This window comes from Pipra filicauda, unplaced genomic scaffold (genome assembly GCF_003945595.2).
Source record: "Pipra filicauda isolate LSUMZ 115617 unplaced genomic scaffold, ASM394559v2 scaffold95_size2449627_pilon, whole genome shotgun sequence".
Classification (NCBI taxonomy): Eukaryota; Metazoa; Chordata; class Aves; order Passeriformes; family Pipridae; genus Pipra; species Pipra filicauda.
In genome coordinates this window covers 2,302,738-2,316,304 of record NW_024105153.1, presented here as the reverse complement: position 1 = coordinate 2,316,304, position 13,567 = coordinate 2,302,738, and the positions used below count along the sequence as shown (strand labels likewise).

The window sequence follows — 13,567 nt, the reverse complement described above, 5'->3', positions numbered from 1 at the left end:
TGTACAAATCTATTGCAAGAACTTTCTCTGCTCATGACTCACTGTTCAGCTATCTAAGCCCCGGCAACTCCTAGTTTCTGTTAGGGGACTGTGGCCATGTGAGAAGAGAGTTTGCCCTGGTTGTTCCAGGGAAAACAGTTCCCAACCACTCATCAAAGGCTCTTTTGCATTTCCTAACTGTTTGGCATCTTTTCAGGTGAAAGTTATTTCCCCCAAAGTGGAAGTATCATGTCCAAACAATGCACTGAGCTAGCTTGCCAGCTGTTTTCATATTTGAGGAATCTGAGGTACAGAATTGAACTAACTTTGTTCCCCTCTAAAAGTATTTCTTTGCAAAGCTGGTATAATTCCACATTTGTATTTTAATTCCAAAGCAAATGCTCCACTGCACTTTTTATTAAAATGAAATCTTGTGTGTGCAGCCTGGTGTTAAATGAGAGACTATTAAAGCCAATCAGTGGAGAACTCATTAGTAACCCTACAACAACAAACTAGTAGTTATGGCCCAGCATTCACAAGCAGCCATGACAACCAGTAGGAAGAACCAAGGTCTCATTGAAGGCTATAATAAAAACACAGCTTATGTAGCCCAATGACTGTGAATATCCATACAAAACAGCTGAGCTTCTATTCCTCAAATATGTGCCAAAAATTATATTCTTTTCTCATGACTCATCTCTGAATTCCACTCCCAAGAACGCTCCTGTCATTTAGTTATTTCTTCCCATTTCTAAAATGTAATGAAAAGCACCAATCCAGAGCTCAAGAAAATCTGTTCCATCAATTAAAATAACGAAATAAGCAGAAGGCTGCCTCTAAACACATCCACCTCTGCCCACTCACTCCTCAGCAGCCATGGTGAAGGGAGGAAAGATGAGCTTTGCAGGATGCCTAGGAGCCTAGCAACTCTCCGAGGAAGGGTCAAGAAGTAAGAACTCCTCATCTGAGCATTTCTCCAGAGGAAAACCCTGTTAGAAACTCCTTCCCAGCCTTTGTGATCCAATAGAAAAGAGAAGAGCACACAGTGTTTTGCTGGATGCCCAGAAGAAGACCAGATATTGAGATAACTATAAACTTGGTAGACTGGAATATTCAGACCAGATTTCTTCCTGGGATAATGAAGGAATATATGAATAGGTAATTATTACAAACAAAACAAAGAATTAAAGACTGTAATTGAACTGGGAAACAGCATTTGGATATTTGGACTCTAAATCACCACCTAAGCCTATTATCAGAATAAATTGAGATAAATCCGTCACTAGAGGAAAAATTCCTCAAGAATCATTAAAAAAGAAAAATAACAAATCTTGTAGAACAAACCTTTCTCAAAGTATCATTTTACTACTCCTTAGTGGAGTTATCTCATCAGCACGTTCATTTACTGGACAAAATCCGCAATATTCAATGGTCGTGATCCTACTTCTGCAGTTCCAGTCTAACACAAAAGAGAACCAGTTTCAAGACAGACAAGAAACAGTTGCTGTGAGACCATTGCTGTGAGACCAGTGATACGATGCAGACCAAACACCTACATTGTCAAGAAATGGCATTTAGATAACAGTCTATCTTGTTTCTTTTTGTACTTGCAGCCATACTTCAAACAAAACTTTGTTTGCACAAGTTCTTGCAAAAATGAACAAGTGTCAGTGTAAGAAGAAAGAAAGATATGAAGAATCTGAGTAACACTCAGTTCATCTTCTCCTTACTCCATTATATACCCAGATCAATGCCCAACACCATGTTGAGAAAGACCATTTGATTCTAGCTGCATTCAGAACTACTGCCCTCTCAGAAAGAGGAGAAAAAAAGTAATAAATGGACAAAGTTCAAAGGCAGATCTTGGGAAACTACTAATTCACAGTCTTAGTGTATAAGGTGCCCCAGCTGAACTAAAGTACGCATTTTTTTAGTTGGTTGTCTTACTCTCCAAAGAATAAAATGGGAAAATCCTTTTATCGCACTGCCTCCCCAGCTATGGATTTGAAGCAAATTGAACTGCTTTGGATTAGCTTCAAGAGTTTCTGAAACACTAGCTACGTGGTGATGCATTATCTGAGGTCGCATACATATACACTCCACAGACATCAAGCCCAAGGTGCCATGCATTTCTCTATTCTTTGCAGGCGTGCAGAGAGGGAACTGTAAGTTGCAGATGGCTGAATATAGTATTGCTGGGTCCAGAGCAAGACTAAAATTAGCTCTCCAGAACCCTCGGTCCTGTCCAAAGTGAGCCAAAACATATTCCAGACATGCAGGTATTGCTGCTGCCTGGTATGCACAATGCACAAGTGCTGTGGGATCTTAGTGGGCAGAAGGGGTTAGGGAAAGTATGAAGCAGCTGGGTCTGTAGAATCTGTAATACCCCAGATAGACAAAGCATTTCAGGAGAAATTTAAAGACCTCAGATAGACAAAGCATATCAGGAGAGGTTTAAAGCTTAGCACTTAGTAAATTCCAGCATGTTCAATGGTTACTTGAAGGTATGAACACAGATTACAGCCATTAATCTCTATGGGTTTTGGTTCAGTACAGTGAACTCACATAATCATGTCTGCCTCTTTCCACATCTTGTGCTTCTCCTCTACCTCTCCACCTGCCCAGACTCGACTGTGAGGCTGAGCTTGAAGCCATTAGATTTCTACTGACCCCTTGGATTTGTAAAATCTATGGCTTATTTCAGACACCACTAGATTTTAAACTTCAAAAGGTGCCTGAAAGTAATTTGATTTAAATAAAAACATTAAGCACCCTATCACTAAAGTCAAACTTTTTAACCATCTCACTCAGAAATACAGAGAGGGTGGAAACATGGGCAAGTGAGGGTGTGGGGGGAGATGGGCAGAACCCCTGCACAGGCCAGCATCACGGGAGGCAATGTAAATATTTGCACTGTGGTCGCAAGCAACTGGAAAACAGTGTAATTATCTCTGAGTTAGCCCAAGTGCCTGCAGCAATCTACACAGTGGCAGAACAGAGCTTGGCATGGACTAATTGACTCTGCTTCTCAGCTAGTCTGATGCTGGTACCCAAACTAAGCTGGGTATATTTACACATATTTGCACTCATTCTTGTGAATGCTGTACCCAAAGCAGACAAGGGAGAAGAAACAGCATGATTTGGGCCATGAAGGTGAGAAGAAAGCTAGTATCTTCAAAAGTGACATGAACTGCTTTCATGTGGTGTGCCCAGGCTTCAGGGCATATCTACACTGCACAACAGTACTGTCATATCTAGACTCCAGAGTTTCTGAGCTAACAACTTCTATACAATGCAAAAAGGTGCTATGCAGAGAGATTATGCTGGGCCCTTGAAGCAGCATAGTTGTATGGGTATGATGTTATGCACAGGCTAATAGAGTGTCAACAAAACTAATTAGCAGAAGGTCTCTGCAGAACGCTGCATACCATAGCAGGGAATGTCTTGTTTTCTAGATAACTGCTGAAAAGACACAATAGAGCTCCCCCCCAAACCCCTCTTCATTTGGAAAGGTAGAACAACAGCCTGCCTTGATGTTACTTCTCATAACTTTGTATATATTAAATATATTTTCCCTGCTTAATCATTCCAGTCATGACTCAAGCAGCAGAAAAAAACCCTTACTTCTAAGCCTAGGAAGGAAACTCATAAAAGCTTTGGGCAACTTAGGTGGTTCCAAGGCTTGCAGACAGCAAAAAGACAGCACGGGGAATAGGAAGTAAAGGCAATAAGACTTCGTATATGCCAGTGGATCAAAGAGACAATGAACAAATAGCAATATGGATAATATAATGGGTCAAAGAATAGAGTTATCTTTCAGTTCCCAGTTTTCAGGCAAAGCAAAATTTGCTTCCTTGTCCACCAGTTCCTCTATCTGCCTAGTACAGTTGACAGCAAGGGGTCACAGCACACAGACCAATCCATCACATTTCCACTGATTCAACATGACAAATGAACAAAGACGCTGAGCTCTGTGTGGCCTTATGGCTACTGCCTGGATTGCCCTAGTCCTACCACAAAGAGTCCAACATGTCCAAGGATTTTATATGTAAAACATTGCAGAATGACAGTTGAGCAGGTCAGGGGACATCTGGACAATTGCAGATTCCATATCTAATTATCTGTGTTGCTTTGTACATGCTAAAATTCCAGCTGAGATAAAAAGGAAAATCTAGTCATCAGAATGCTGTTCTAGAGGTTGTTCCACTGCAGGCTTCGTCTATGTCCTTAAATAGACATCTTAGCACTGTTTCTTAAGAAAATCTTAATTTGGATCAAAATATGTTTATTGAAACAGGTTTTCCCTATTTTTAATTTAATTTTCAATCTTGAAGAACTTCCTGTACTAATCAACATACTGGGCTTTCTGCAGAATGTACACAAAGGAGAATGGGACCCAAAACACCCAGTAGACAATGGCCAACAAGGTGCCAAGCAGCAGGGTGGTAGCACAAGTCCTCCTCTAAGGTAAACTGGATCCTTAAGATGCCCAAGGTGTTTAAAGACTCTTAGTATAAAGCAGGAACTGAGCAGAGGTGATGACTCGTTTTTGGCAGTTCTAGTTCTCCACTTCTGTTTGTACTTCCTTCTCTCCTGTAATTCAGGGCTAATGGACAGCAGAAGGACATTTAGTCTTCAGACAACAGGTGCCATGACACTATTCCCAGTAGGTTACAAAACCATCACCTATAAAGGACATCTGTTCACATACTGTTAGTGCCTGGAACAGAACCTTGTGCCTTCTAGATTTCAACATAAACATTTCCACTATTTGCAGCAAAAACTCACCTGAGAGTTGCATTCGTGCAAAGGCACTCCAAGAAGTTCAGTGCTGCTATGAAAGCAAAAATTTGTGCATCAAGGGGCACACTCAAATTTTTGCACTATGCCTTTATATTCCTTTTCTTCATGCTGACTTGTCCTCTGTGCTGTATGGGGGCTTTCTAAGAAGGTGACAATACTGGCACTTATGACAGACAGCAACATAGATCCCACCATCAGCTCACCTCCCTTTGCCCACATTCTGGCCAAGACCACCTGCTGCCCCAAAGCACCACATGACCTAGTAAAAATATTCTGGTATCAGAGGTTGTCTCTGACCCCTCTTTTGTAAGGCTGGGCTAGCTCTTTCCCTTACCTGTTGAGCATGTTGGACTGGTAAATCCTTTTCTCCTGGGTGTTGTAACAGCTGCTCTTGGGCTCAGGGATGAAGCTGTGTTCAGACAGCATATCAGAAGCAGCCGTGGTGATTATGGCTATTCCATCCCTTACTCTGGCAGGAAGACCGTAGTCCCATTCATCATATGAGACAGAGATGAGCCCGGTGGGAAACTCAGATGGCACAGTGTCTGTATCCCCTGCCACCAGGCTGGGCACGATCCACGTGTAACCATAGCCTGTCAGACCCACAGAGTTGGCCACCTCAAAAATGTAGGTGGCCTCTTCTTTTGTGCAGTAGAGGAGGATAACAGGGCTTTGAAGCTTCTTGAGCTGGTTCTGGATCTTTGAGTCCCCATCGTCCAGGGACATGTCCAACAGGAGGACCTCCTCCAGTTCCCAACCCACAAAGCTATGCTCAATGGTACTGCGGATCTTGTTCACAAAGTCCTGGTAACCGGGGAAGTAAGTAGTGACAATGGAGAAGATGTACCAGTCGTATTCTTCCATGATGTTGAGCATGACAGAAGCTTGCTGTTCTATTGATGGGCCAAACTGGAAGAACATGGATGACTCATCCTAGAATAGGAAGTCAAAGAGAGGAAGAGAGAGGAAAAGAAAACAAGAATAGGTCAAAGGAAATAAACAGCATTCCTAGTCAACCCATTGAGCATGGAGGGGGAGGCACACAGTCAGAATCTTACACTTCAAATCTTGGCGAGAGCTTAAGGATTTTTAACTTTTTAAAATTTAAAATTTAAGTGAAGCAAGTGAGAAGGAAGTAAAATCCTTTTTATGACCAGCTGTCCTTACTTTATTTTTAAAGGCAGGTTGCCAAAATTACTTAAAGGTTTCAAATGTTAGGCCTGATTCTAACAGACAGAGAACAAGTGGTACACAAGTCAGGACAGAAAAAGAGAATATGTACAAAATATTCCATGACTGCAGAAATTAAAAGCTTTAATCTCAGGATTATCATAATCTTATATGTAGTATAAACAAGATACACAGCAGCTTTGATACCGATTTAGTATGGGACAGTCACTCTAGTTTGAGTATCCAGACTGTGGGGAGAAGTGGCAGCTCCACGAAATCCGTGGGGCTTGAGGAGTTTAAAATATTACAGAGAGTTAGGCCTTTTCCCATGAGAACAGTAAGGCTAATTGGATGTTCCCATGGACACAGCCTTGAGTTTTAAGGAGTACAAGGGCGAAGCTGTTTGACTGTGTGCAGGTGTTACATTCCTGGGTGTTTTTGCAAGAATATGTTTATATTGTGTGTGTGGGAAAGTAGAACTGAGCGAACTGAATAAAAGCTGCTGCTTCTCTGAAACAGCAGACATCCTTTTGTCTCATCACCCTGTTGTGTGTGTGTGTCTTCTTTTCTTCACGGACCAAGACCTATCGACATATACCCCACGACACCAGACCAAAGTACAATGAAAGTAGGCAAAATCATTGGACACAAATAGCTCTGACAACCCCTACTGCAAGCTCCTCTTAAATCAAGCAGCAGCACAGAGTTCTACAACTGTGGAGGCTCAGTCTCAGAATAACATAAAATACACTAAAATTTAAAAAAAGATTTCTCAACTGTCATGAGTTTTGTTTATACCACGTTTTAGAGAAAAGTCAGCTCAATATTTCTCTTGGTATTGCTTTCATATCTTTCTACCATACTAAGTTCATCTTTACAAAACTCAGAACTTGTACCATTTTACAACCTCCAAGACTCCGAGGGAGTTCTGTATGGATCTCAGCTCTCCAATGGCAGAGTGTAAACCCTTTTTGTCCTGGGATTTCACAAAAATACCAGGTTTACAATTTGTGACAGATCCAGTAAAATGAAATCCTTACTTTTCCCAATTCATGATGGAAAGGAATGGAAAAAAGTATTTGCCAATATGCTCTCTTATGGATTTATTTTCTATCTTTTAAAATCAACTGCAAACTCCTGCTGATTTCTGTAGTTGGATTAGATCACCAACCAACCAACCAAACAAAAAGCCCAACAAAAAAAAAGAGCAGAATTAAATGTTATGTCTCTATGTAGAGATTCCCATTATAAGAAAGAACTCAAAATCCAATCACCACCTTTAAGAATGAACAGCCCCACCTTCTCTTAAAAAGCCTTGAAAACTGGACCAGAGATACAAAAGGAGGTGCTCCAGAGTTTCAGACCTGGGAAAACTCACTGTGCCTCAAGACATTACCTCAAGACTGTCACATTTAGAACAGCTCTCTACCAAATTAAGTCTCCCACAGCCTGCCAGGTAAAGCTGTTTTCCAGCAGGGATGCCAGTTAATCAATCATCCATTCATCCTTTAGTCATGATTTTGATTACCTATAGCCATTTTCTATATTGACCAAGTACGCCATAGATCAGCAACTCCAGAAAAACAAAACAAAAAAAGGTCTGCACTCAGCCTTAAGCTGTTTCTCTTTCCTGAGCTCCCTATGGGTCACATCCTATACGAAAGTCCTTGCTGCCAGATCCCCATGCCTTTCTTAAGAGATTTGGTAATTAAACTGTTTACTTTCTCCATACAGCTTACCACCAACATGTGGAAGTTCTCTTAGGGCTGCTCTTTGCTTAGTGGAAAAATAAACATACGCAAAAAGAAAAAAGAAAAGAAGGCAGCAACAAATTAGAGAAAAGTTAAAAAAAAAAAAACAAAAACAAAAACAAAAAAAACCCAAAAACAACAGGAGCAGCAACTGAAGCCTCTCAACACATGGAAAATGGATCATACTTTCTATCACTGGAATTCACCTCCTTCTCTCAGAACTCTGCTCACGAAAAGAACCTACTCTTCTAATAAAAAGATACTTTATATCTTTGGAACTTATGCAGAGAATTAGGAAAGACAGAGGAAAAATCAACTATTCTCATGGCATCTGCCAGAATTTGAAGAAAGCCTGAACAAGCATCTTCAATACCCTTCATTGCACAGTGCCTTTGAAAGCCACTTGTAGCAAACTGAATGCTAGAGTGTGAAGACTCAGCCTTACTGTAACATGAAAAGGCAAGACAGCTACACTCATGACTAGTGTTTATTTTTATATTAAGTTCAACAAGAGCTTTTCTATACTTATGCATAAGAGCCTCTGAATTGACTGCAAATTTCCACCACATCTAGTAGAGAGTCTAAGATCTGAAGGGCCTGGCTATTGAATTACAGGAACATTTGACAACACAGCATAGAATCATAGAATCACCTGGGTTGGAAGGGACCTCCGAGATCATCAAGTCCAACCCTTGATCCAACACCACTGTGGTTACTAGACCATGGCACTAAGTGCCACATCCAGTCTCTTTTTAAAAACCTCCAGGGACAGAGAATCCACCACTTCCCTGGGCAGCCCATTCCAATGCCTGATTACCCTTTCTGTAAAGAATTTCTTCCTAATATCTAACCTAAACCTCCCCTGGCACAGCTTAAGACCATGCCGTCTTGTCTTGCTGATAGTTGCCTGGAAGAAGAGACCAAACCCCACCTGGCTACAACCTCCTTTCAGGGAGTTGTAGAGAGTGATGAGGTCTCCCCTGAGCCTCCTCTTCTCCAGGCTGAACAACCCCAGTTCCCTCAGCCTCTCCTCATAGGACTTGTGCTCCAGTCCCTTCACCAGCCTTGTTGCTCTCCTCTGGACCTGCTCCAGGACCTCAATATCCTTCCTGAACTGAGGGGCCCAGAACTGGACACAGTACTCCAGGTGCGGCCTCACCAGCGCCGAGTACAGGGGAAGAATCACTTCCCTTGACCCATTGGCCACACTGTTCCTGATACAGGTCAGGATGCCACTGGCCTTCTTGGCCACCTGGGCACACTGCTGGCTCATGTTCAGCTTCTTGTCAATCCAAACTCCCAGGCCCCTCTCTGTCTGGCTGCTCTCCAGCCACTCTGTCCCCAGCCTGTAGCACTGCAGGGGGTTGTTGTGGCCAAAGTGCAGGACCCGGTACTTGGCCTTCTTGAACCTCATCCCGCTGGAATCAGCCCAGCTCTCCAGCCTGTCCAGGTCCCTCTGCAGAGCCCTCCTGCCTTCCAGCTGGTTGACACTCCCCCCCAGTTTAGTGCCATCTGCAAATTTGCTGATGGTGGACACAATCCCCTCATCTAAATCATCAGTAAAGATATTAAACAGAACTGGGCCCAACACTGATCCCTGGGGGACACCACTAGTGACCAGCCACCAACTGTTTGCAGCACTGTTCACCACCACTCTCTGGGCCGGGCCCTCCAGCCAGTTCCTAACCCAGCACAGAGAGTCCCTGTCCAAGCCGTGGGCTGCAGCTTTTCCAGGAGTATGCTATGGGAGACGGTGTCAAAGGCTTTGCTGAAGTCCAGATAGACACATCCACAGCCTTCCCCTCATCCAGCAGGCGGGTCACCTGATCATAAAAGGAGATCACATTGCTCAGACAGGACCTGCCCCTCCTAAACCCTTGCTGGCTGGGTCTGATCCCTTGTCCATCCTGTAGATGCTGTGTGATTGCACTTCGGATGATCTGCTCCATAACCATCTGCTCCATCTTGAATTCTTGTCTGAAAAAGCACCAGGTGCTTTCCTCAGTGACAAATAGGAGATGCAAGATGGTAAATCCACTAGTATTTCAGGTATGCATACACAGAGTCAGGAGTTAGTAGGCATGATAGCTAGGTGCGGGAGGTAATGCCCTACCCATGATTTAAACAGGGCCAAGCTAAAATGCCTGCTGACAGTTCATTCCACATGAGTGCCCTGCCTAACCGTTGAAGGGAATTCTGCCCCAAAGACTCAGGAAGAAAATTCAGAGCTCCTTACTAACCAGAGTGTACCAAAACATCAAAAATCAATACAGCAAATAGATAGCTTTATCGCAACCCAGCTAAACAATTCTGCTCCACTGAGAAATGTAAGCACCCCTTCTTAAATCAAACAGCAGAGATGGCTTAGCTGTGCATGTAATAATTGCTCTTGAGCAATTGTTGGCATTTTTATTATAGAAGCAGCAAGAGGAGGCAACTTCTATTCAAAATGAGAGCATTAAGGAGATGCAAGCCAGTCTGGTTTTTAGCTTGCCAAGATGTCTTTTGGCATTTAATCACCCCAATACCTGGGCTAGCCAAATGTTCTTCATTCCCTAACCAACTCAGCACTCAGAGAGGGGTGAGGAAGGAAGGACAGACAACAGTGTAGAAGAACGTGTCCCTCTCATAATAAATTGGGAGAATTGCTGATAGAGCTGGATAGGAATCTCAGTCACTGCCTTTTTGGGGGACAAAAAGCAAACTAAGAAAAATGCCCAAGAGCCACTATTTCCTTTTCCTTGTTTTTGAGCATGTCTGATGGAAAGTCAAGGAAAAAGAAGAGAAAGGATAGAGAACTACAGAGCTATCAGAAAGAACATGAATTTGACCTCACTGTGGCATTATGCCAAAGTTTTTAAATTAGGAGATAGATCTAAGATGGGTTTACCATTTTTACACGCATATAACCTATAGAATCATTATTGCTTTGTTACAGCCTAAAACCAAAAAGGAGTACTTTATCCTTCTAGACTTTAAAGGTTTTACAGAACATTACAAGCTCATATTTTTCTCCTGCAGAAATTTCACGTTCTCCACCTTCCTTTTTTACCTTGAAACAGCCAAAACATGGTTCAACATCACCACCGGGAGACAACCTAGGGATAGGTTGAGCTCAAATCAGAAGTCCCTTGTATTGGACATCATCCAGATGAAATACAATCCCCTGGCTTCAGGAAAAAGCTTGTCTTTGTCCTATAGCCCTTTCACCTGCAAGCTCAGGCTTTCCCTAGCTAACTGCTGCGAGAGAAAGCAAGATTCCGCAGGGTATCCCTCACACACTCTGAAAGAGCAGAGGCTCCATTACAGCATCTCAGTGCCTCCAGAGATCCCAATTCTGCCCCACTGTCACCCTGCAAGGTCAGGGGTCTGTAGTTTGCCCAGCTGAGCTGGAGGTGGAGCTGATCAATTGACACAGCATCGCTCCCCAGCTGACAGATGGCCTCCCACAGGAAATCTGCTCCGAGTTTACCAATGCTGGAATAAGTATTGCCTCCTCCTCTTGCACATTTAAACCCTAATACAAGAAGGCTGAATTGCACACGGTGAAGGTGCAAACACACTCACCATGAAACCTCCTCTTGAAGACTGGTGGCTAATGAGTGGATGAAAGTTTGCAGAGTTGGCACAGGGTTTAGAGAGCAACCAAGTACTATTGCCAACACTTCTAAGTTCTTCAGACTTGCAGGCAGGCCAGGTCTGACCCAAAACTCAGTGGAGATGTGAGCCCTTGGCAAGGCTGCAGGTGACTCTCCCAGGAGCCCTCCTGCAGCTGCACCATTCAAAACCAATCACTGCCATTTAACGAGCCATTTACCTCAGATTTGGCAGGAGAGGTCCCTAGGGAGCTTTTCTCACAAGTTCCTTCCTTATAGCCACTCTAGATTCCCCTGGCAAGCAAAAGCAATTACTGCCTTACAAACAGCATCTTACTATCCAGAGCAAAACTGATTCTCAGCAGGGGGCAGACCAGAGAATATCCATAAAGCAAGGGCATGCAAGATCCCCAGAAACAGTTGCAGCGGTCCAATCATCTTGAGGAACTGGCAAGCTTTCCACTGAGCCATGGTACTGACTTGGGGAGTGAGGATCAGCATGTTGGGTTTCCTTTGTGTAGCCTACCACAATGTAATCTGGTTCTATGACCCATGCTGGGCCATGAACAGATTTTTGCTACTGGTGTCAAGGTCCTTTAGCTCCAATCAAAGTGCCAGACCCCATGAAAGCCAGGTGTGTCAAGTTATGAGCAAGGAATTTGAGTAAGGAGCAAAAGCACTTATTTGCTTCCTGGATTTGGAGAAATACACCATGTCATTGCAAAATGCCCTAGTCTGCTGTTTCCACACAGGTGCAGGAGAAATTCAATTTGTGCTACTCTGGGAGTAGCCCATTTTTGTCAGGCTTTTGCGAACATCAGTGTATCTAACCCCATTTGCTGCTTCATTAAGCTTCGTGTGCAGCCATAATTTAACAACTGGGATCTGTCCTTCCTTTCCAGTTTGCAAAGGGGATCCTATCAGATCCTAATGACTCAGGCCACTATCACTTTCCAAAACCCTCTTCTCATCTTCCTGATTTAGAAGAAAAGCTGTTCATGCGTCTTTAGTACAGTCTTGATTTGCAAAATTCTTCCATGATCTACAGCCAAATCAGAGGGCTGCCTCTTGTTTATACTTCAGCCCTGCCTACCACACAATCTGGGCAGGAGGGAAAGGAGCAAGCAAGCACCAAATAACTTCTGGGAAAACACAGGCTTTCATTTCCCTACTTGTGTATTTCTTTTTTTCAAAATTGAGACACCACTGTGTACCTATTTGTCACAGTCCTAGTGGGATACTTGATTCACTGGGAGTTTTATTCTCCATGATGGAAAATGCTGCAACAGTTCAACGTCTTATAATTAAATTTGCTATATTTCTGACTCCCGTTTGTTATAACATATCTGACAGAAAATCAAGATCTTTGTTGCTTAAGTGTTCATTTACTCCTGTTTATTCTTACCACAAATGCATTTACTGCCTCAGGCTAGCCTACAGACAGGATCTTCTGCCTGTTTGGTTTTTTCTCCACAAATTTAATTTTTTTATTTAGTTTTCAACAACGCAATACAATAAAACTCTGGCTTTAATATTATGTGCTGTATCATGCTGTGTGAGTCCTTTCCTCGAATGCTTGCGGTAGGGACTATGAGAACATGATGACACTACATACCTAGTATAATGTCCTCATGGTATCTAGAACAGCATCTCTGCATCTCACACACACATACACAATCACATTTCCACAAATACACATATTCATAGCAAAACCTACTCAAAGTAAAGTTGGAGCACGTTGAATTGTGTCATTTCTTAATCACTGCCTAGTTGATACTATTTAGAAGGATTTCAAAAGTTTACTGTCTTACTGGAACAGGTTCTCTGGGTTATTAGTGATTTTGGCTTGCATAGCACATCACCTCCTGCAATCCTTTCTCAGTGTTCTGAGTCACTGATGGATAGATCATTCCTGGTGAAAATCCTCCAAGCTGCCCTGGGAGTGTGCTGTCAGTAGGAAGTTCAAATTTTTTAGATGCAGAAATGTGGTTTACATACCCATATAATTTATCAGTTGCCTCCCTTGTTCTCATAATAATTACTGAACACACTGGACTTATTTGACAGAAGGATACATAGCTCAGATGATGGTTACAGAAATGGGTGGATGAGTGAAAGCAAGAGACACAGTTCAGTGTCCCCACTGATAGAAAAACAGGCAGGATATACTGTGATAAATTAATTAGGAGAATGGTTGTTGACTCCCTAGATCTTCTCTGGAAGCTACAATCCCTGATGGTTACTAATTGCAATAACAAACCTAGAGAT

At 42.7% G+C, this 13,567-nt stretch overlaps 1 protein-coding gene across 3 annotated transcripts in view; it reads right to left on the bottom strand.

Annotated features, from left to right (window-relative positions):
• Positions 1-13,567, bottom strand: part of GRIN2B (glutamate ionotropic receptor NMDA type subunit 2B) — a 217,861-nt gene that overhangs the window by 118,170 nt on the left and 86,124 nt on the right. For all 3 annotated transcript variants that reach the window (XM_027722630.2, XM_027722631.2, XM_039391417.1), the window contains exon 4: positions 5,117-5,715. In XM_027722630.2, coding sequence (XP_027578431.1) covers positions 5,117-5,715 — 599 coding nt within the window. The remainder of the gene's footprint in view (positions 1-5,116; positions 5,716-13,567) is intronic.